The 22,285-nt window shown below is 33.0% G+C and overlaps 1 protein-coding gene across 1 annotated transcript; it reads left to right on the plus strand.

Moving 5' to 3' along the window:
• The first annotated feature begins 18,274 nt into the window (after positions 1 to 18,274).
• LOC107405061 (receptor-like protein EIX2) lies at positions 18,275 to 21,296 on the plus strand. The gene has a single exon (XM_016012072.3). The coding sequence runs from the start codon at positions 18,275 to 18,277 to the stop codon at positions 21,200 to 21,202; it is 2,928 nt and encodes a 975-aa protein (XP_015867558.3). The 3' UTR covers positions 21,203 to 21,296.
• Positions 21,297 to 22,285: the final 989 nt, after the last annotated feature.

Raw genomic sequence — 22,285 nt, forward strand, 5'->3', positions numbered from 1 at the left:
AGGATATTTTTGATATTTAAAATTTATGTGAGTGTAAAGAACTCAAATAGAATTGTAACCACTCTTATAAATATTTATTTGTAGATATTTATTTTACGGTTGTAAATGGTTCCAAAAAAAGAAAAAGAAAAAAAGATATTCTGTTCTTTAGAACTTCTGAAGATTGCAGTTCAGTTTTTGCATTCCGTAAAAAATTTCCCCTTCCTTAATGATGTAATTAAAAAAAAAATAAATAAATAAAAATAAAATCAACAGAAACTCTTTGATGGATCCCCCGGAAACATTGATTGAACCCCTATCGGTCCACTATGAGCGTCAATCTGGTCGACTTTCCATTAGCTGTTAGAATACCTTTTGGAAATATTCAAAGACAAAAGACTAAGAGGAACAGATCAAGTAGCGAAAGCCGTGTTATTGGTGTGGGGTCATGTTTCGATCCAAAGTATTTACCTCCAAGAAATTCGCAGAAAATTACTAACTTTTGAATCTGTTAAATAATAAATATAAAAGCAAAGTCTTGATGGCCGTATTCATTAATTTATTTTGAGCCATACATGTTCGATATCACTTTTATATGTAGGAGAAATTCTTGGGTACACTGTGTACCAACGTGGCCATTGATTTGGTACACATTGACCAATTGTATTATGCCCTATGTGTATAATAATACATCTTATTTAAAATCATAGGTTACTAGCCCTAGACTACTAACACGGTTTATAATCTTCTTCTTCTCGTTATATGTTTTATTTTTTTTATTATTTTTTCACTAGTAGCTACATTGCACCGTTTTTTTCCCTTTGTCATAAATAAGAAATCTCCATGGATATAAGATCTTATCCTCTACTTCCTCTTTGAAACGTATATAAAAAATTTTACTACCAAATTGCTACTATTATGGATAGATGTTTACATAGACTGATAGAGATATACAGATAGGAATATAAACTTAATTTTGCTTTGTTATAATATATATATATATATATATTAATCAAATTAGTTTTGACTCTATAAGTCTAGAGAAAACTTGAAATTTTTTCTCTTTTACCTTTCATACAATTTTTTAGTACCCAAAAAAAATTCAATATTTGGAAAAAAATAAAAATTTCACAATCGATTAGAGCCCTCATATCATAAGGGTATGTATCAACACCAGGATCTGCATCAAAGAACTTAAACTGTTTTCTTTCAAAGAATCTTCAGTCTTTAGGCTTTTTCTTATATTTTTCTTTTAATACCAGGTCAACCCCATTTTCATTTTTTGCCATTGGTTGGAGAGGTTTAGGAGCGAGAGAAAAAATAAAAAAAGTAGTATATATTATTAAAACTCTAACTATACACGTTGAGTTTTTTAAATGAGGTGTACTATTATTTACATATGGCATAATATCATTGGCAAATGTGTACAGATCAAAAGCAACCTTGTTACACTCAATAATATCTCTCTATGTAGCCATATAGCTTAGCCACTCTTGAAATTCCCCCTTCCCAATTTATTAAAATATCAGCCACACTGTTTCTATATATTCTACCCAAAAAATTAAACAAAAACAAATACTTCTGATGAAGAGAGAAAAAAAAAAAAAAAACCAAAAAACAAAAAACAATACTTGGAAGTTGGCAATGAGTGATCCTACATATTCCCGCCTTCAAGAAGGCAAACATTCTATAGCCTATGTCAAGATTAGTTCTTTATATGTAACTTTATCAGCCTAATGCGCAAAAAGAAAAAATAAAAAAAAGTAAAGTAACATATATATATATATATATATATAGGATTTCCAACTTAATTAATTTAGGTCTTTGTGTGGATAAATATCAGATTTTGTGACAATCTTTGTTCAAATCATCATAAAAATCGTGACTAACAATCATGTCTTCCGTAGTGCATGCATGGGGTAAATCAATCAATTATAGAATTTGTTCATAATTTTTTGACTGTTGATAAAGAGTCGTAATTAGTTCATACCACTAAAAAAAAAAATAATAATAATGTAACGTCAATTATGGGTCTGAGACTCTGAGTCAAGCATCATGGTGAAATTTACCGTTTATCATTTTTGAGAAGAACACAATATCTCAGAAACTCTATGGTTTATCCCATCCAAAAAAAAAAAAAAAAAAAGGGAAAGAAAGAACTTTGAAACACTATGATGGAAAATATTATGTTATTATACCCTCATTCTCCACCTTTTGCACGTCTTAAATTAAATAACAGTGCAAGATAATAAATTTTTTTAATAAATATATAAAAGTATAATTTGGAAAATATTATGTTTTTATTACTTTCATTCTCCACTTTTTGCACGACATAAATTAAATAAATGATACTGCAATATAACAAAATTTTTTGATAAATAATAAACTTACAATTTGGAAAATATAAATAATACTGCAATATAAGAAAATCTTTTAATAAATAAATAAAAGTATAATTTGGAAAATATAATGAGAAACTTTTTTAATAAATACTGATCTCATTGGCTGCAAAAGTAGCGCGTGCAGTCATTTAACAAAAACATAAAGATGAATTTATGTGTCAGAAAAGGAAAAAAATAAAATAAAAAACGAAACCAAAAAAACAAGGCTGGTTAGTTGCATAAAGACCAGAAGTCTACCACTACCAAAATAATTACCAGATAGTTTATCAAAATATTCTTTGAGTACAAAAAGTTTTTTTTTTAATAGATTTATTTTATTTTTATTATCAGTTCACCGAATTGGTGTACATAGGAGATATATATATATATATATATATACACTATATTTGCAAATGGTGTAGATAGGGTATACTCGATGTATAAAATGGAATTTTCCACAAATTAATGGACCGGAAGGGAGACATGCATCTTTATGATTTTGACTCTTATTCAAACAAAGGTTTTTCTTTCCGGTCTACTATTAATGTTACATTACAGCATGGACTCAAATCAAACTTGATGAACTTTTTTTTTTTTTTTTTAATAAACCGTCTTCAATAATAAATGTGTATTATTTTTTGAATAAATATATAGTTAATTTCAAAATTGTTCTTCTTATATGTTGGATAAATATATAGTTAATTTTAAAATTGTTATCCAATATTAACATTTATGGCTATTAATTAGCATATATTTTATTAACTTTTTTTTTTTGGGCAAAAAGATTGATATTTTGACAAAAACTGTTCTTTTTAGAAAACTCAACAATGCTTAATAGACCCTCTCCAATGGGAATGTAGAACATTATGAAAGTAAAAATGCTGTATAAGCAATATATATAGTATTTTATAGCAATTATTTTCTGAAAACCGAATAACTGATAGGAGAATGACTATATATAGGTACATACTAAGTCAATGATAGCCAAATTTCACAAGTGCACAAGTCATATCAAATAATAAAGTGACGAAAGAGTATCGTTCTCACTGATTTTGATTTTAATATTTTATTAATTATCAAAATTTTGACTAATTATTTTTATCTAGACATACTAATGGAATGTAACAATGAAAATTAAAAAAAAAACACAAAAAATTAAATAATGAAATCGTAAACTATACAAGAATAAATGATCAGACAAAAAAATTCAAGTCACAAACACACAATTCACAAACTTAAAATGGAATTACAATCAACTTAGAAACCTAAGATTTTGACTTCCCCCTATCCTTCCAATATTTGATTTATTAGGTTGATTAAAGACCAAAATCTATCTAATTTCTAACCTTGAGAGTTTCTAATTTAATCTAACTCCTTAATTGAAAATGAAATTAAAATCTACAAGTCCCTAATGAAGATTAGAAATTCCTTCCTAAAATTCCAAATCCTTATGCCTTAAGCTCTCTCTGTTGTTGCTACCCTAATTACTAATCAAACTTCTCAATATCAATTAGAATCAAGGTTATGTAAATCTACTAACCAATTTACCAAATTAAACTTTTCCAAATTTAAAATAGTAAATCTATCCAACCTCCAAGCAATTTCCCAAATGTAAAAATATATTAAACAATAATTACAAAATTTTCACAAGAGATTGGATAGAAACAAAAACAAAATCAATCCATCAATTAAATATCATCAAGGTAAATGTTTCATTAAAATCTTAGATAACAAAGTTAACTAGATATGTTCATAGTACTAGCCATAACTAAAATCAAAGAAAAAAATCCATAAAGAAAGTCATAACCTTCAATAAATAGTTCAATAAACTATATACAACTTATAGAATAAAAGATGGTAGAGAAAAACTAATTAGATGAAAGATCTTAATGCTACAATATCTTGAAAGGCTTCAATCTTCTCAATTCAAGCTTTCTTTCTTTATATCTTCTACTCTTCTTGCTAGAATCCTCCTTAATTTTTGTGCCTCCTCTTCTCCTTCATAATCCTAAAAACCAGCCACCACCCCTTTTATCTCCTTCAATCCCTTGTAGAAAAACCTTCTGAAAATGGAAGACCAACCCTTCATTTTTTGTCAAAGACACTCCTCATTTAACACCACATCATCACTTTACTTGGTCATGTGAGGAAGAGAAGAAGTAAAGGTGGCATGGAGAAGCTTGCATAGCGTGGAGGATGCATGGTTCACACCAATTTGGCATGAAGCAATGCCTTTCTTGCTGTGAAAACAAGCTAAAATTTTGCGTGAAAGAGAGAGTGGAACTTGGAGCAATCAAAGGATAAGCCACTGTGGTGTAGCTTGAAGCCACCAACTCTACATGGACCAGCTCAATTACATGAAAAAAGAAGAAAGACGGCATGGGGAAGTTTGGACATGGCATGAACCATGGTGTAAACTGCTTCAATATGGGGTGCAAATGGTTGATTTGGTGTGGAGGTGCTTATTTGATGTGGAGCAAGGAGAAAGGGTGATGCATGGCATGAGTAGCATGGAGCTACTCTTGGACACACCATTTTGGCATGGAGTGAGGCCAAGGTTGCTGTGTAGGTGGCAACAAGAATTCATGCATGCCAAGTTGGCCAAAGCTTGATCTTTTCCTTTAGAAAATAAATTTTTAATTCCAAAATCATGCTCACCTACAAAAATTAAATAAAAAGAATCAATAATATTATAAAGCTTGTGTTTTTAAGCATTTAATCAGATATTAAGGACCAAATAAGTGGGTCAGAAACTCACTTATCAGTCGGTCTGATAATTTTATCATTATGATTCTTTTTATTTGTTTTAACAGTCAAGGGAGTATTTTTTATTTATTTATTTATTTTTTGGATATTCAGTAGTGGAAGTAATTGATAAAGGATTTCAACTTAAAAAGTTAGGCTTAACTTTAGCCAAATGTCATTATGATAATTCTTTTTATTTGTTTTAGTAGTCGAGGGAGTAATTCTTTTTTTTTTTTTTTTGGATATTCAATAGAGGAAGTAATAAATACAGGATTTTAACTTAAAAAGTTAGGCTTAACTGTAGCTAAATCATCATCATTTGACCGTATAATGTTTTTTAAAATTTTCTATGGACAATTTGGGTCTGATTTGGTATAACGTACAATCAATGTTTTTTTTTTTTTTTTTTTTGGGTGGGATATTCAATAGAGGAAGTAATTAATAAAGGATTTTAACTTAAAAAGTTATGCTTAACTGTAGCTAAATCATCATCATTTGACTGTATACTTTTTTGTTTTTAAATTTTATATCGACAATTTTGGGTCTGATTTGGTATAACATACAATCAATATTTACCCACAATTGTTGATCGATACTAATCCCTTACAATTCCATGTACCCCTAGGCATGGAGGTCCCATATTTGCTGTTAGAGAAAAATATAAATCAAATGAAAGTCCATCTTCCATCAGTTTAAACTTTTGGGATTAGTGGTAATTCAACATAGTATCAAAGCCAAAGATCCAAAAGGTTCTGAGTGGGAAACTCAACAACTCCACCCAAAAATAAATAATAATAATAAAAAAAACAAATGTAAGGACCTAGAAAGAAGCCCAAAAGAGGCGGGCCTACATTTAAGTGGGAGTGTTAGAGAAAAATATAAATGAAACAAAAACCCACCTTCCATCAGCTTAAGCTTTTGGGATCAGTGGTATTTCAACTTGGTATCAGAGTCAGAGATCCAAGAGATCTTAAGTTCGAAACTCAACAACTCCAAATGTAAGGATCCAGAAAGAAGCTCAAAAAAGCGGGCCTACATTTGAGGGGGAGTGTTAGAGAAAAATATAAATCAAATGAAGCTTTTGGGATTAGTGGTATTTCAACTTGGTATCAGAGCCAGAGATCCAAGAGGTTGTGAGTTCGAAACCTCCAAATGTAAGGATCCAGAAAGAAGCCCAAAAGAGGCAGGCCTACATCTGAGAGGAAATGTTAGAGAAAAATATAAATCAAATGAAAGCCCACCTTCCACTTGGTATCAAAGCCAGAAATCCAAGAGGTTCTGAGTTCGAAACTCAACAACTCCAAATGTAAGGATTCATAAAGAAGCCCAAAAGAGATGGGCCTACATTTGAGGGGGAGTGTTAAAGAAAAATATAAATCAAATGAAAGCCCACCTTCCATCAGTTTAAGCTTTTAGGATCAGTGGTAATTCAACACTTGCATCACCATTGGTGTCTACCATTTGAGATCACCTTGTGCTTTTATCTCATGCACACATATAGTTTTGTTACTTCTTGTTGAGGTTTGGGGTTTTATTATAAAAAGTTAACTCTATAAGAAGATTTAAACTACCTATGTATGGTCAATGTGGGACTTATGTTTGCATATTCTATTAAAAATCCATATGTAATGAATTTATTTATTTATTTATTTTTTATCATTTATAATAATTTTTTTTTTCATATTGATGTTTCAAACTCAGAATCTTTCAGATGTAGATTGCTTACTTACTGAGTTAACTTAATTTGAAAATATAATGAATATATAAGCGAACATATAATAATTATTTTACATTATTTATATGTTATTATTTTAACATTCCACAAGTTTATAGATAATTCAATTTAGGTTGCACATTATTATGGGCCATTACCCTCTTATTTGGTGGGTCTATAGGACTTCTGTATTTGTCTCAAAGTCCAATCAATTTGTATGGTTTTTCGGATGTTGATTGGGCAGATTGTTCTGTAACCTGACGGAGCATCACATGGTATTGTGTCTTTTAAGGAGAAAATTGTATTTCATGGAGTTCTAAGAAACAGCCCACGATTTCTCATTCTAGTACTGAAGTAGAGTATCGATCAACTGTTGAGTTAACGTGAATCTCCTTTATTTTACGAGACATTGGTGTGGTTTTGTCCTCCCATTCATAGTTATTTTGTGATAATAACATGAGTGCCTTATACGTGTCTATAAATTGTTAGAATTTATGGATCTAAACATACATAATAAATTCCATAAATCATAAATTACTAATTTCCAAACGCAGCCATTGATAAATTACATCTTTAATCCTGCAAAATAGAAAACAATGTAAAGTAGTACCTATGGACATACTACTCTCAAACTACTCTCAGATCTATGAAAACCCTAATATCAAAATACCGTATGGCATATATTTGTTTGCTTGCCTTAGACCTTTTATAGTCTTTGCAAGTCACACTTATCCATTAATTTTAACACACACAAAATACTAATAATTTAATAATATAATAATACTAGAAAAAATATGGGTAAGTCAATGGGCTTATGAAGAGAGTTGATCCTCCAGTCCAATGGGTCAACTGGAGTCTTATAGAGAGTGTGTGACCAATGGCCGTACTACAAAATAATAAAATAAACTAGTCCCATTAATGGCATAAATATGCCCTGTAAGTGAGTAATTGATTATGCTAAGTCCATAATTATTAATTTATTTAACATTCTCCTACTTGGACTGCATAATCATCATCATATATATAATCGAAACTCACTTACTACAGAATCTCCCGAACCATAATGCCATTTCATCTAAATATATAGCATACCGACAGGGCACAACAATATACTAGACTAGGCAGTAGAGATTCTCTCAGTAAATCTTTCAAAACATGATACCATTTCAACTGAGCACTTTGCATGCCATAAACTCAGTCTAGGTAGTAAAGATTTACCTAACCACGTGCAATCCCCCAACATACAAATAACATTTCATCCGAGCACATTGTGTATTGACAGGATACATCAATATACCCAAACTAAGTAGTAAGGATTCACCATGGTACCTGTGGATCAACATACATATATACATAGACTAATAGTCTCAACAGGCCTGTAAATATAGGAGTAATAATATGTATAATAAATCATCTCATAAATAAGTAATGATCCACATACATCAATGTATCAAAATACTCAAATAAATAAATAATACTCAACATGGATATTACTGTAGAAATTATAACAAACTCCTACTGACCCACAGCAGTCTCAGCTATCTAACAATCCCATATGGGACACATACTCCTCAAATATGCCTATGGGTAAGGCCTTGGTCAGTGGATCTGCCACTATGCTGTAAGTAGGCATGTGAACAACAGTAATGAGGCATTCTTCAACTTTCTCCTTAACCACAAAATACTTAATATCAATGTACCTCGCACCATGGGTACCTTTTAAATTATTGGAGAAAGATACTGCTCCAGTATTATCACAATACATCATAATAGGCCTCTCAATGGAGTTAACCACTCCCAAATCATGAATAAAATTTCGAAGCCAAACTGCAAGATGAGTAGCCTCATAACACGCCACATACTCTTCCTTTATAGTTGAGGATGCTGTCACTGACTGTTTAGCACTGCGCCATGATAAATATATACCTAGTGGGAGATTTCTTATCATCCACACAGCCTTTATAATCTATATTACTATAACCAACAATATCTAGCGAGTTGGTATGTCGATATGTCAACATATGATCTTTAGTACTCTGAAGATACCTAAAGACCTTCTTAACTGCTTGGTAATGAATAGGACCAGGATTGCTCATAAATCTACCAAGCACACCCACAGCAAAATCTATATCATGTCGTGTACATACTTGAGCATACATCAAACTATACACTGCTGAAGAATAGCGAACATTTGTCATCGCCATCCTTTTTTTATCGTTCTTGGGATATTGATCCTTAGAAAATCTTTCACCCTTTGTGACCGGTACACTTACAGGAGAACAATTATGCATATCAAATCTCTTAAGGATTCTGTCAATATAGGCTCTTTAAGATAATTGCAACACATAATTAGTCCTATCTCGAACAATCTTGGTGCCCAAAACAAAAGAAGCATCTCCAAGATCTTTCATATCAAAATGATTGCACAACATCTACTTTATCTTAGTCAACAGGTTAGTGTCATTAGTAGCCAGAAGTATGTCATTAACATACAACACCAGAAATATAAAACTGCTCCCACTAACCTTTATATATATGCATCTATCAACAACATTCTCCTTAAAGCCATTTTGGATGACAACGTCATCAAACTTAAGATACCATTGCCTTGAAGCTTGTTTAAGACCATAAATTGACTTTTTAAGCTTACAAACCAAATTACCATTCCCTGTTTGCTGGAAGCCAATTGGTTGAACCATATACACATCTTCAAATAAATCATCATTCAGAAAAGTAGTTCTGACATCCATCTGATGCAACTCTAGGTCATAATGTGCCACAAGTGCCATAATGATTATAAAAGAATCTTGTGTGGATACAGGAGAGAATGTCTTGTGTAATCAATTCCTTCCTTCTTGCTAAACTCTTTAGCTACAAGTTTAGCCTTATACCTATCTACTTGACCATTAGAGTCTTATTAGTCTTAAAGATCCATTTGCACCTTATAGGCTTGTTACCAATGGTAACTCAACCAAATCCCAAACACTATTTGATGCCATGGATTTCATTTCATCTTCCATTGCATCCAACCAAAAATTTGAGTGCGAACTGCTTATGGCTTCTTCATAAATGACTGGATCTGAATCACCACTTATGTCAAAATCATGCTCCTCCAAGTAAACCTCATAGTCATCAGGAATAGCTGACCTCCTAGTCCTTTGTGACCTTCTCAAAGGCACAATCGCATTTACAATAGCTGGGATATTCTGCTCCTCAATGATGGATTCATCCTTATCAACTACTGGTTCATCAACTATTAGATTAATAATATCTCTATCAGGAACTACAACACTAGGAATGAATATATTTTCTTCTCTAAATTGACGCTCCCTTGGATCATTACTATCATCAAACCCAAAATCATCTTTAAAATAAACAGCCCTATCTGATAAAACAATTCTCGTGGTGTGAAATGGACAAAAGAATCTTGAACCCCTAGATCCTATACAATAGCCAACCAAATATCCATTTATAGTTTTAGGATCCAACTTCTTAATTTGGAGATTATAAATCCTTACTTCAGCTTTGCAACCCCATACTCGAAAATGATGCAAATTAGGCTTTCTCCCTGACCACAACTCAAAAGGAGTCTTAGGAAGGGATTTACTTGAAACTTGATGCAAAATATAAGCAACCGTCCTTAAAGCCTTTCCCTATAAGTAATCTGGCAAGCTAGAATTTGCCAACATAGATCGCACCATGTCCAACAAAGTGCGATTTTTCCTCTCGGCTATGCCATTCTGTTGAGGTGTGCCAGGCATTGTATATTGCACATCAATGCCACACTCACGTAAATAAATTGCAAATGGCCCTGGGTTCCGTCCAGTCTCATCATATCTGCCACAAGATTCACCACCTCTATTAGACCCCACAGCCTTTATCTTCTTATTCTTTTGGAGCTCCATCTTTAAAAGCAACTAAAGAATCTGACTTATCACGGATAAGCTCAACATGTCCATAACGAGAAAAATCATCAATAAAGGTAATAAAATACCTATAACCACCCAAAGCAGTTGGTGTAAAAGGTCCACAAATGTCAGTATGAATTAATTCCAAAACATCTCCACACCTGGCTATCTTATCCTTTTTAACCTTAGAAGTTGATTTCCCTTTCACACATTCAACACAAGTTGACAAGTCCAAAAAATCAAGATTGGGAAGTATTCCATCCTTCACTAATCTTTCCATTCTGTGCCTAGAAATATGTCCCAAACGCTTATGCCATAACATTGAGGAATTATCATTAACTTTTGGACGTTTAGAAACAACAATATGGGCAACAATAGAATTAACAGAATAATTAGGACTATTATTAAATAAATCAAGTCTATATAAATTGCCACATAAAGTTCCAAACCCAACAACTTTATCATCCTTATACATTTCAAATTTATTATTCCCAAACAAAAAAACTAAAAACTTGACTATCCAAAAGTGAAATAGATAACAAATTCCTCCTAATTGAGGGTACATATGAAACTTCTTGTAATTCTAAAACATATCCAGTGGCAAGCTTCAACTTGATTGTTCCCATGATATCCACCTTTACTCTTGAGTTATCTCTCATATAAATATGTTGCTCAAGATTGGTTGGCCCCCTTTGCCTTATCATCCCCTGCAATGAATTAGTAACATGAATGGTTGCTCCAGTATCAAACCACCAAGTATTCATAGGTACATTAATAATATTGGTCTCAATCATTAAAATATTACCTTTCTTTTCTTGTTTTCCCTTCAAATGCCAACAATCTATCTTCTTGTGTCCAACTTTATTGTATTAGCCACACTTCTTCTTGTTGGGCTTAAATCCTTATCTAGGTTTAAATCCTTGTCCCTTCTTTTGGAAAACCCTCTTGGTATTATCTACCTGATGTGAAACTATAGCAACAGATCTTGACCTACTTAGCTTAATATCATCTTCCTCTTTTACAAGAATAGCAGTTAATTCTTCCAATCTACATCCTTCTTTCTTAGTATTCAAACTAGACTTGCCTTATATTATCAAACTGAGATGGAATACTCTTGATTATCAAATAGGTCAAGAACTCCTATCCAATGTCCATCTTAAGGTCCTTTAACTTATTATAATAAGAAGAAAGTAACATAATGTGGTCCTTTACTCCTTTAATTCCATCATATTTAGTATTATTCAAAAGGTCCAAATAATGATGCTTCTCATTCATATCAAACTTGATAAATTTCTTTCCTATCTCTTCAAGAAGTTCCTTTGCAGTTTCCACCTTTTGAATACTTGCATAAATTGATTCGTCCATATAATTTTCCATCATCATCATGCAGCACTTATTAGAATGCCTCCAATCCTCATAAAGTTTCCTATCTGCTGCACTACTCTTATCAGTTAGTATCTCTGGTGAATCTATCTCTAAAGCCAAATCCAATTTCATAAATGTCAAATTCATAACTAAAGTCTTCTTTCACTTCTGATAGTTTGTCCCATCCAATTTCATCATGGCAGTCATAGACAGAACATTCGGGGTGCTACTAACTGTGAAAATAGTAAACACAATAAAGCATTTAATATATATATATATATATATAAAAGAACAACTATTTTCCAGTTCCTCAACACAAAACATAAAATATCAATATCGCTAGGGTCTTTGTAGCACTAAAGATACCCTTTCGCGGGCCAGGAATAGTCAACCAAATAACCACGATCAAATGCATTGAACCGAATCACTGACAGGGCAACTCAGAATCTGCGTACATGCATTTAATTAACTTCCACTGCCATTCCAGGCGTTATACAAAACAACTAAAACCACCAACAGGGTAGTTTAGTTACTCGTAAAGACCCTGATTAATAAGTGGGAGAAAATAACATATAAGCAATTTCATGAAATAGGTAAATATAAAACATCCCATCCACTATGCCAATATACATTACATTGGTACACATAATGCAGATAAAATAAGTCTCACGATAGGTGCGTACCTAAAATTCCACATTACTATACCAACTAGGCATAAAGCCTCTTTAGGAAAAGCTAACTTTTTCCAATTCCAAACATATATATTTAATTTTAATTCAAGCAAATTGGAATAGAATAATTAAACAAATAAATAAATAAACAATAAATAAATAACATTTTTTTTAATAATATTGAACAATAGATAAATAAATAAGCATACAAACAAATAAATAAAACTATATATATATATATATATATATATTTTTTTTTTTTTGAAATTTCGGCTGTTGATGTCAGCAAGAGGATGCTGACGTCAGCTTTCTCCTTCCCTGAGCCGGGTCGCAGGTCGACCCAGTTTTTTGGTTAACGGGTTGCCCAACCCACTTGACAAACCCGCCTATAAAACACAATTCCGGTCACCGTTTTCCACATATCAGCGCCATTCTTCTCCTTTCGGTGTGGGCAACAATTTTAAGGGATCAATTTGGCTAAAGGAGAGCTTAAAACAAACACCCAAACTCAAGACTATATTTGGCCAAAACTCAAAAATAAACATGCATGAAATTCCATAAAATTCCAGGCACTTTTCTGGCAATATGGTGCCTTTTGATTCATCTCTTCTTGGGAAAGTTTTTCCCCAAATCAATTTGATCCAAAGACCCAAAAACTTTAAACACCAATGTGAGAATGACATACGGCCAAGGGTTTCCAGTTTTTTTTTTTTTTTTTTTTTTTTTTTTTTAGGGAAAAATTAGGTGTTTCAATACATAATTGGGGTTCCAAAATATTCCATTCAATACAGAAAACACAATCCCATAATATTCACATCAAGTCAAAAAACAAAAGTTGGGCATATATTAAGTTTCTATGTCAATAAGATAATAGCTTCACAAAACCATGTACGTAGGAAGGGAAAATAAAATAAAGAAAAATATATTTGATCATACAGAAAATCAATATGCATATTGTAATATTCGAAACATAGTCAACGTCAATACGCATACTATAACATTCGAAACATAGTCACGAGACAAATCACAACGAAATTTATTATGCATATTAAGCATACGCTCTGATACCAATTGTTAGAATTTGTGGATCTAAACATACATGATAAATTCCATAAATCATAAATTACTAACCTCCAAACATAGCCATTGATAAATTACATCTTTAATCCTGCAAAATAAAAAATAATGTAAAGTAGTACCTATGGACACACTACTCTCAAAATACTCTCAGATCTTTGAAAACCCTAATATCAAAATACCGTATGGCATATATTTGTTTGCTTGCCCTGGATCTTTTATAGTCCCTGCAAGTCACATTTACCTATTAATTTTAACACACACAAAATATTAATAATTTAATAATATAATAATACTAGGAAAAATATGGGTAAGTCAATGGACTTATAAAGAGAGTTGATCCTCCAGTCCAATGGGTCAACTAGAGTCTTATAGAGAGTGTGTAACCAATGGCCGTATTACAAAATAATAAAATAAGTCAGTCCCATTAATAGGATAAATAGGCCCTGTAAGTGAATAATTGATTATGCTAAGTCCACAATTATTAATTTATTTAACATAAATCCCATGTTTCATGCACGTGCCAAGCATATTGAGTTGGATTACCACTTTGTATGGGAAAGGGTAGCTCTTGGGTTCTTTGGTGACATGTTATATCTCTTCCTTTGCTCAACCTGCAGATGTCTTTACCAAGCCGTTGCCACGTTCTAATTTCGAACAGATTCGTTTCAAGTTGGGAGTTTAGGTTCCTTCCCTTCCTAACTTGAGAGGGGGAAAGAATTACGAGTCAAAATACTGAAGATCTTGATAAACCGTGGTGCTGTCGGTTAACCATATGTAGCCATTATTATTTTTGACCTTATCAAACTTCCTTTTGTAACAATCCATATACTGATCTTAATGTGTGTGAATATATTAAAATATATGAATGAAAAGTCAAGCCGTGAGATTATTTTGAAAATCTTCATTGACCCCCTATCGGTCCAATAGGAGCGTCCAATCTGGTCCACTTTCCATTAGCTTTTAGATTGCTTTTTGGAAATATTCAAAGACAAAAGAGACACCATTATTACATCGAAGCAACCGTCTTTTAAGGGGAACAGATCAAGTAGCGAAAATCGCCTTTAAGGTCGTGTTTCGATGTGAAGTATTCACTCTCCAAAAAAGTCGTAGAAAATTACTAACTATTGAATCTGGTAAATAATAAATATAGAAATAAGTCTTGGTGGCCGGGTTCATTAATTTATTTCGAGCCATACATGTTCAATATCACTTTTACTAACAAATACTTCTTGAAAATTACCAACAAATACTTGTAACATGGCAATGAGTGATCCTACATATCCTATAGCCCATGTATCAGCCTAATGCACAAAAAGAAAAAATTAAAAAAAGAAAAAAGAAAAAAAAAAAAAAAAAAAAAGAAGTAGAGTACTATGTATATAGGATTTCCAAATTTATTTATTTAGATCTTAGTGTGGCTAAATATGAGAATTTGTGAAAAAATTTGTTCAAATCATCATAAAAATCATAACTAACAGTCCTGTCTTCCGTGGTGCATGAATGGGAGTATATCAATCAACTAGACACTACTATAGAGAGAGAGAGAGAGAGAGAGAGAGAGAGAGAGAGAGAGAGAGAGAGAGGGGAAAAAAAAAAAAAGGAGAAAAATTAAGACAATGGGACATCAATTATGGGTCTGAGATTATGAGTTAAGCATCGTGGTCAAAATCACCATTTATCAGTTTTAAGAAAACCGCAATATCTAGGAAACTCTATGGTTAAAGCTTCGAAACACTATGGTGGGTCCCATTGGATGGAAATGTTTGAGCATCTGAGCTTCTAATCTACTTCCCCCTCCAATTTCCATAACCAAATGCGTAAGAGGGGTAGCTACAGGAGTCTTTTACACATAAAAGAGTATTTTAAAGGTTATGGTCTTCTGACAGAAGACTTTTGCTCCATACCCATTATGCTATAAATATCCAATTTTTCATTGTGCACAATTTGTAAAATCTGATCACAAATCATGGCACATGGCACGAGTACTGCTTTCATATCTCAACTTCTTTGGCTTCTGCTTTTCCTTTGTGGGATTCTCTCCCTTACTGTTGATCTCCACGTTGAATGTGCAGAATTGGAGAGGGAAGCTCTTGTCAATTTCAAAGACGACATAGAAGATCCTTCAAGACGTCCAGACCAGTCATTGCTTGGTGAGATATTTAAACTCTTTCTTTTCGTTGTTTTGAAAATAATTTAAATCACTTGAAGACATGAGCATGAATGACTTCCATTTCCAATATGCCCAAACTATTGCTTCCTGAAACCAGAGATATCTCACTTTTCTGGTATATGTGTACAGCTTGGTTGACCTTGAAAACTTATCAAAATTGAATCTCCTCAGAGTACTCGGCATTTACCCCAAAAGTTTAACTTTGTAGAAAATAGACCCAACATTATATATCTTATATTTTTTCAATAACATAATTATGTTTGTCATCCTAAGTATTAAAGTGATTCCTAAAATAAAAGATCTGACGTAGGTGACGAATTAAAACTTCTCACTCTCATCGATATGTACAGTACAAATTCAGTTCTTAAAGTTGGTTTTTGTAGGGACATGTACAAAAACTTTTAAATCTTGACGTTTCTTGTTTCTTTTTAAATTATATATGTTTTCCATTGTAAACTATCTGATCAACAGTACTTGCTGGAAAGATCCAAAGTAGTAGAACTAAGACGTATATATATATATATATATATATACACATACTCCATCAAATTATGCTTAATTACTAATAATCATCACAAGTGAAGTTGGTTCAGTAGTTTGCCTCACATTCACTTCTTCTGGGTTGTGGTTAGAATCCCACCTCCTCATTTTGGATTATAAATTTATTATAATTCTGTCAAACAAGAAAAAAGAATTAACAAGTATAACTTTTAACTAATGGTTGATCACTAACAATGATCGTTGACGATAATTTTCAAGGTTCAAGATTTGTGTTAAAATCCCTGTACCTAATTTATTAAAGAAAAATAAAACTAATGGTTCACCAATCAAATTAATGAGAACCCATATGATGATGTACCATAACCATTCAATCTAGCCTTGCGGAACCACCAAAAAAAAAAAAAAAAAAAAAGAGAAAAAAGCTTAGCGTATTTTTTTTTTTTTTTAATCATCAAGGTTACTTAGACCTAGAATTTGATATATTAAAAAAAACAATATATATATATATATATATATATATATATATATGGATATTGACATAAGACTGTCCCACTAGAAACTTAATGGGTAATTAGGTTATGGAATTGTGTGTGTGTGTGTATATATATATATATATGTTTTTAAAAGAATTGTATAGTGTTTATTTTTTATTTTTCATAAATGTATACTGTTTTTATTTCAGTTAGATAGACTCACCATAATATTCTTGATAAATATATGGTCTGCATCTCTAATCGGTAATCATGAAACACAACAAAGGAGTATGTATTTACCCAAGAAAAGAAAAAAAGAAAAGAAAAGGGCATGTGTCAATCTATATAAAATTAAAAATTGAAAAATCAAAAACCAAATTAACAGTTAGGGTCTTGTTTGATGCATACTTCTAATTAAGTGTTTTGTTTTGGTCAAGTTGTTATGTATTACTTGAATATATACTTCTAATTTTTTTGATTAGACAAAAGACTTATTGATATAAAGAAGTTTTTTTTTTTTTTTTTCATTATATCGGTAAAGTTTACCACCATGATGTTAAAAAAGATAATATTACGGCCAAAATAAAAATTTTCAAATTTAGAAAACAATAGGTTGGAATGTAGTTTGACATATATAAATGTCAATGTTATTTTGATTTTTTTTTTTTGGTAAATCATTTTGAGATTCCTTTTAAAAAATACTATTTGGATTTGTAAAACAAAAATTTAACCTTAATTTCTATAAGAAAACTTAATTTAATTACCTTAAAGTTCTAAAATTCCTAGACCCAAAGAAAAAAAAAAAAAAGACTGAAATTCCAATTATAAATTTTTAAAAAAAATATTCTAAAATTTTTATTTTCTATCAAAAATCTAACTTCCAGTCCCTTAAAACTTTGGCATTTTCTAAGTAGATCCTTAATTAATTAATTTCTCAAGCAATGTCTATCACATAAATTGTCATGTAGCCTCAAGTATTTATAACGAATAATGAAACAACATTGCTTTTCATTGAATTACTCTCTCTCTCTCTCTCTCTCTCTCTCTCTCTCTCTCTCTCTCTCTCTCTATAGATATATATATTATCTCTATATGTAATAGGTCCCACCTCTCCAAATTACCGATAAGCAGAAAAACAGAAGATGGATTTATCCACACGAGCAGAAGAGTTTCCTGGTCAAACTCTGCATGCTAATATGGCAAGACATTTCAAAAGCATGTGGGAAATATAGGAGTACTAGGTTCTAGTACTACTGCTTCCATTACTGATAAAACTCTGTTTCTGCCATGAATGGCGGCGATGTTGAAGCTGCAGGATGTCATGACGACGAGAGGAAAGCTCTTTTGGAGTTCAAACATGGAGTCATGGATCTATCAGGCAGGCTTTCATCTTGGGTTGGACAAGATTGCTGTAAATGGAAAGGAGTAAGCTGTCACAACAGAACCGGACGCGTGGTTCACCTCGAACTTCGCAACCCCTGTCCGAACTGCGAATGGTATTGCAAGGGACATGAACTGCACATCTTGGGAGGTGACAAGATCAGTCCTTTGATTGTATTGAAAGATTTAAATTACTTGGACTTGAGCTGGAATGCATTCTTCGAAACCGAAATTCCTGCCTTCCTTGGTTCTCTGCGAAAACTGAGATATCTCAATCTTTCTAATTCAGGTCTTGATGGACCAATTCCTCACAATTTTGGAAACCTCTCGAGGTTGACTTATCTCGATCTCAGTACCCTTCAAGATGCCCTTCAAGATCCCCTCGTTATCATGGGAGATCGACATGACGTTGAATGGCTTTCCCGTCTTTCTTTTTTAAAGTATATTAACTTGGGTGGTTTGGGGTTTCCCTATAGGGCTGTGACCCAAACTCTTAATAACCTCCCATCACTAGAGGAATTGCACTTGCCTGAATGTGGCCTTTCAAGTGCCGATCTTAATCTTTCTTTTGTTAATTTCACATCTCTTAGGGTGCTTGACCTCTCAGGCAATAACTTGAACTCCACATTACCTCACTGGGTTTTCAATCTCAAAAATCTAGTTCACCTTGATCTAAGTGGCTCCAATCTCTCTGGACAATTTCCTGATGGAATTGTTGATTCTCTTGAACACCTGGATTTTTCAGACAATGGAATTGGAGGTCGTCTCTCAAGTAATTTGGGAAAGTTATGCAATCTGCGGACTTTGAAACTAAGTCATAACGCCATTAGTGGTGAAATAACAGATTTTGTCAACAAATTGTCTGCATGCTCCAACTACAGCTTAGAGACACTGGACTTGAGATTCAATGCATTCATGGGAAATCTGCCAGAAACTTTGGGATATATTAAGAGTCTAAAAGTTCTTCAGCTGCAGAATAACTCATTCCAAGGTAAAATTCCTGAATCCATTGGAAATTTATCGTCGTTGGAACAAGTTTCCCTGCGGAATAATCGAATAAGTTTCATCCCAAAAAGTCTCGGACAGCTCTGCAAGCTTGTTGTGTTGGATATCTCAAACAACCCATGGGAAGGCGTCATAACCGAAGCTCATCTCGTGAATCTTTCCAGCCTGGAGGAGTTTTCTATCGGTAATGAATCCCATAACATTTCAATGGTCTTCAGTATAAGCTCTAATTGGATACCTTCTTTTAACCTCCGACAACTCGACATCCAATCATGCCAATTGGGTCCTAAATTCCCAACTTGGCTTCAAAATCAAAATCAGCTCAACATACTGGAACTCAAGAATGCAAGCATTTCTGACACCATACCTGATTGGTTTTTCCAATTGGATTTGCAGCTTGATACACTAGATTTGGCTCATAATAACATTAGTGGCAGGCTGCCAAACAAATTAAGGTTTTTTGCTGATTCGACCATCAATTTGGGTTCAAACCAATTTGATGGCCCTCTCACACTGTTTTCATCAAACATTTCCTCATTGTTGTTAAATAACAATATGCTTTCTGGATCAATCCCTTCTGACATTGGCAAAGCAATGCCCATGTTGACACATTTAGATTTCTCTTGGAACTCACTCAATGGAGGCATTCCATTGTCCATAGGTAATCTAACTCAATTGGAATTCTTTATAATCTCTGATAATCATTTATCCGGTCAAGTTCCTGATGTGTGGAAAGATGTGATGGGGTTGAGAGCTTTGGATGTGTCAAACAACATGCTTTCTGGAACAATCCCCAAATCAATTAGTTTTCATCTAATGCTCAATCTTTTGCTTCTATCTAACAACAATTTTTCTGGAGAACTTCCTTCTTCCTTGCAATATTGCTCATTCCTTGTTAGTCTAGATCTTGGTGATAACAAATTTTCGGGGAAACTTCCGCCCTGGATAGGAGAAAACATGGGTCACTTGATGAATTTGCGATTAACGGCCAACTTCTTCAGTGGAAACATTCCTCCAGAATTTTGTGGCCTTTCCATGCTTCACATCTTAGATATTTCACGCAATAATTTGTCAGGTCATATTCCACATTGCCTTGGTAATTTGAATGAGATGAAATCTGGTCGGATAGATGTTGAAGAATTTCTAGCGTCATTAACTAATGGAAGTTTGAAGATAGTGACAAAAGGAAGGGAGATGGAATATAGCTACTCCAAACTCTACCTTGTTGATAGTATTGATCTATCCGACAATAACTTATCAGGGGAGATTCCTGCGGAGTTAACAAGTCTCATAGGACTGCAAACTTTGAATTTATCAGCAAATCGTTTGACAGGGAAGATCCCATCAAGCATAGGTAACTTGACATTGCTAGAAACTCTTGATCTCTCAAGAAACAAACTTTTTGGTCCAATTCCAGTCAGCATGACTTCTTTGACATTCCTGAATCATTTGAACCTCTCGTACAACAACTTGACAGGAAAAATCCCAACTGCTAACCAGTTCTTAACCTTTGATGATCCATCAATCTATCAAGGCAATGTCGGCCTATGTGGAAAGCCTTTGGACAATGATTGTTTGGGCAGCAGCCAATTTGGTACTCCAAGAGGAGAGAAAGAAGAGAAAGATGGTGACCTTGGGGATAAGACTGAGAAGGTCGGCTTCTACATCAGCATTGCACTAGGCTTCATTGTGGGGTTTTGGGGTGTTTTTGGCAGCTTGATCATTAACAAGTCTTGGAGATATACCTATTTTGGGTTTGTTCAGAGGGTGAGTGATACTTGTTTTGTACTGTTTCATAGAATGTTTAGAGGAAGAAATGTAGCGGAGTGAGTGATGCAGTGGCATCCGAGCTGTCATCCTAGATGGCATCAATAATCTGGTTTTACTTTTATTTTTATTTAGCTTTGTTATTTTTAAATTGCAATAATTGCCAAACGGTGTGTTTTGGCTTAGACACTTAGTTTTGCTGTTTTGCCCGTTTGTGGAATGTAAAGGTTATGAGCATATAGCTCAGCCTAGCATGGTTTCGATTTCAGACTGTTATTTTGCAATTTTCAGATGTGTAATCTCTGTGAGAGGATTTTACTCAATAGAATAAGGGCCTAGAAGTCCCCTGACTTCAGGTATCTTTAATTTTCCGGTCTTTCTTCATCATTGAGATTTGGAAACAAGCTCATTCACTTGCATTTTTCATGAATAATAATTTTTAGTGCAAGCGAGTCTTTTCTAGTAGAGTATAGAAAAATTCAATCCGGTACCAGAAAAATAGCACAGCAACTAATTAATCCCATGCACATGTGAGTAAATTGGATTTCAGTAGTTCGGGTATATTCTTATTTACATTAAATTTCCAAAATGCGCAATGTACAGTTCCCTTGTAGTAGACAATATTTTAAAAATTTTCTCTTTTTTTTTTTTCTACTTTATTCTTTTTATTAAAAGCCTCCGAGAAGTTGGTATATAGTTAACTTTAGAGTGCCTTGTTTTCTTCCACATGCAGAGTGAAGAAAACAGAGTATGTTAGATAGGTGAGAGTTTAGGGAAGTAAGAAACAACTCTTGTTATTTTAGTTTAATAAAACAGGGCACTCTCAAGTCTTGATGGGTCCATTGGCAAGAAATTAGGAAACAAACAAAGAAAACAAGAACATGGGGAAAAAAAGAAGGAAAATTCTTAAAGCGGAAAGACAAAAGTCTTCTTACCGCAACAAATCACTAGAAGATGCTTGGAAACAGAGGTCTAACAATGAATCTGTGGTCAAAGAAGTAGAAACCACAATGCTAGGATTTTCAAACACCATGCCTAATTGGTTTTGGCAGTTGAATTTGGAACTAGATGAACTAGAAGTTGATCATGCTAACATAAGTGCAGGGTGCCAATTAACTCATTATTAAGGTTCAACTAAGCGTGATT

The sequence above is a fragment of the Ziziphus jujuba genome, chromosome 9 (genome assembly GCF_031755915.1).
Source record: "Ziziphus jujuba cultivar Dongzao chromosome 9, ASM3175591v1".
Lineage (NCBI taxonomy): Eukaryota > Viridiplantae > Streptophyta > Magnoliopsida > Rosales > Rhamnaceae > Ziziphus > Ziziphus jujuba.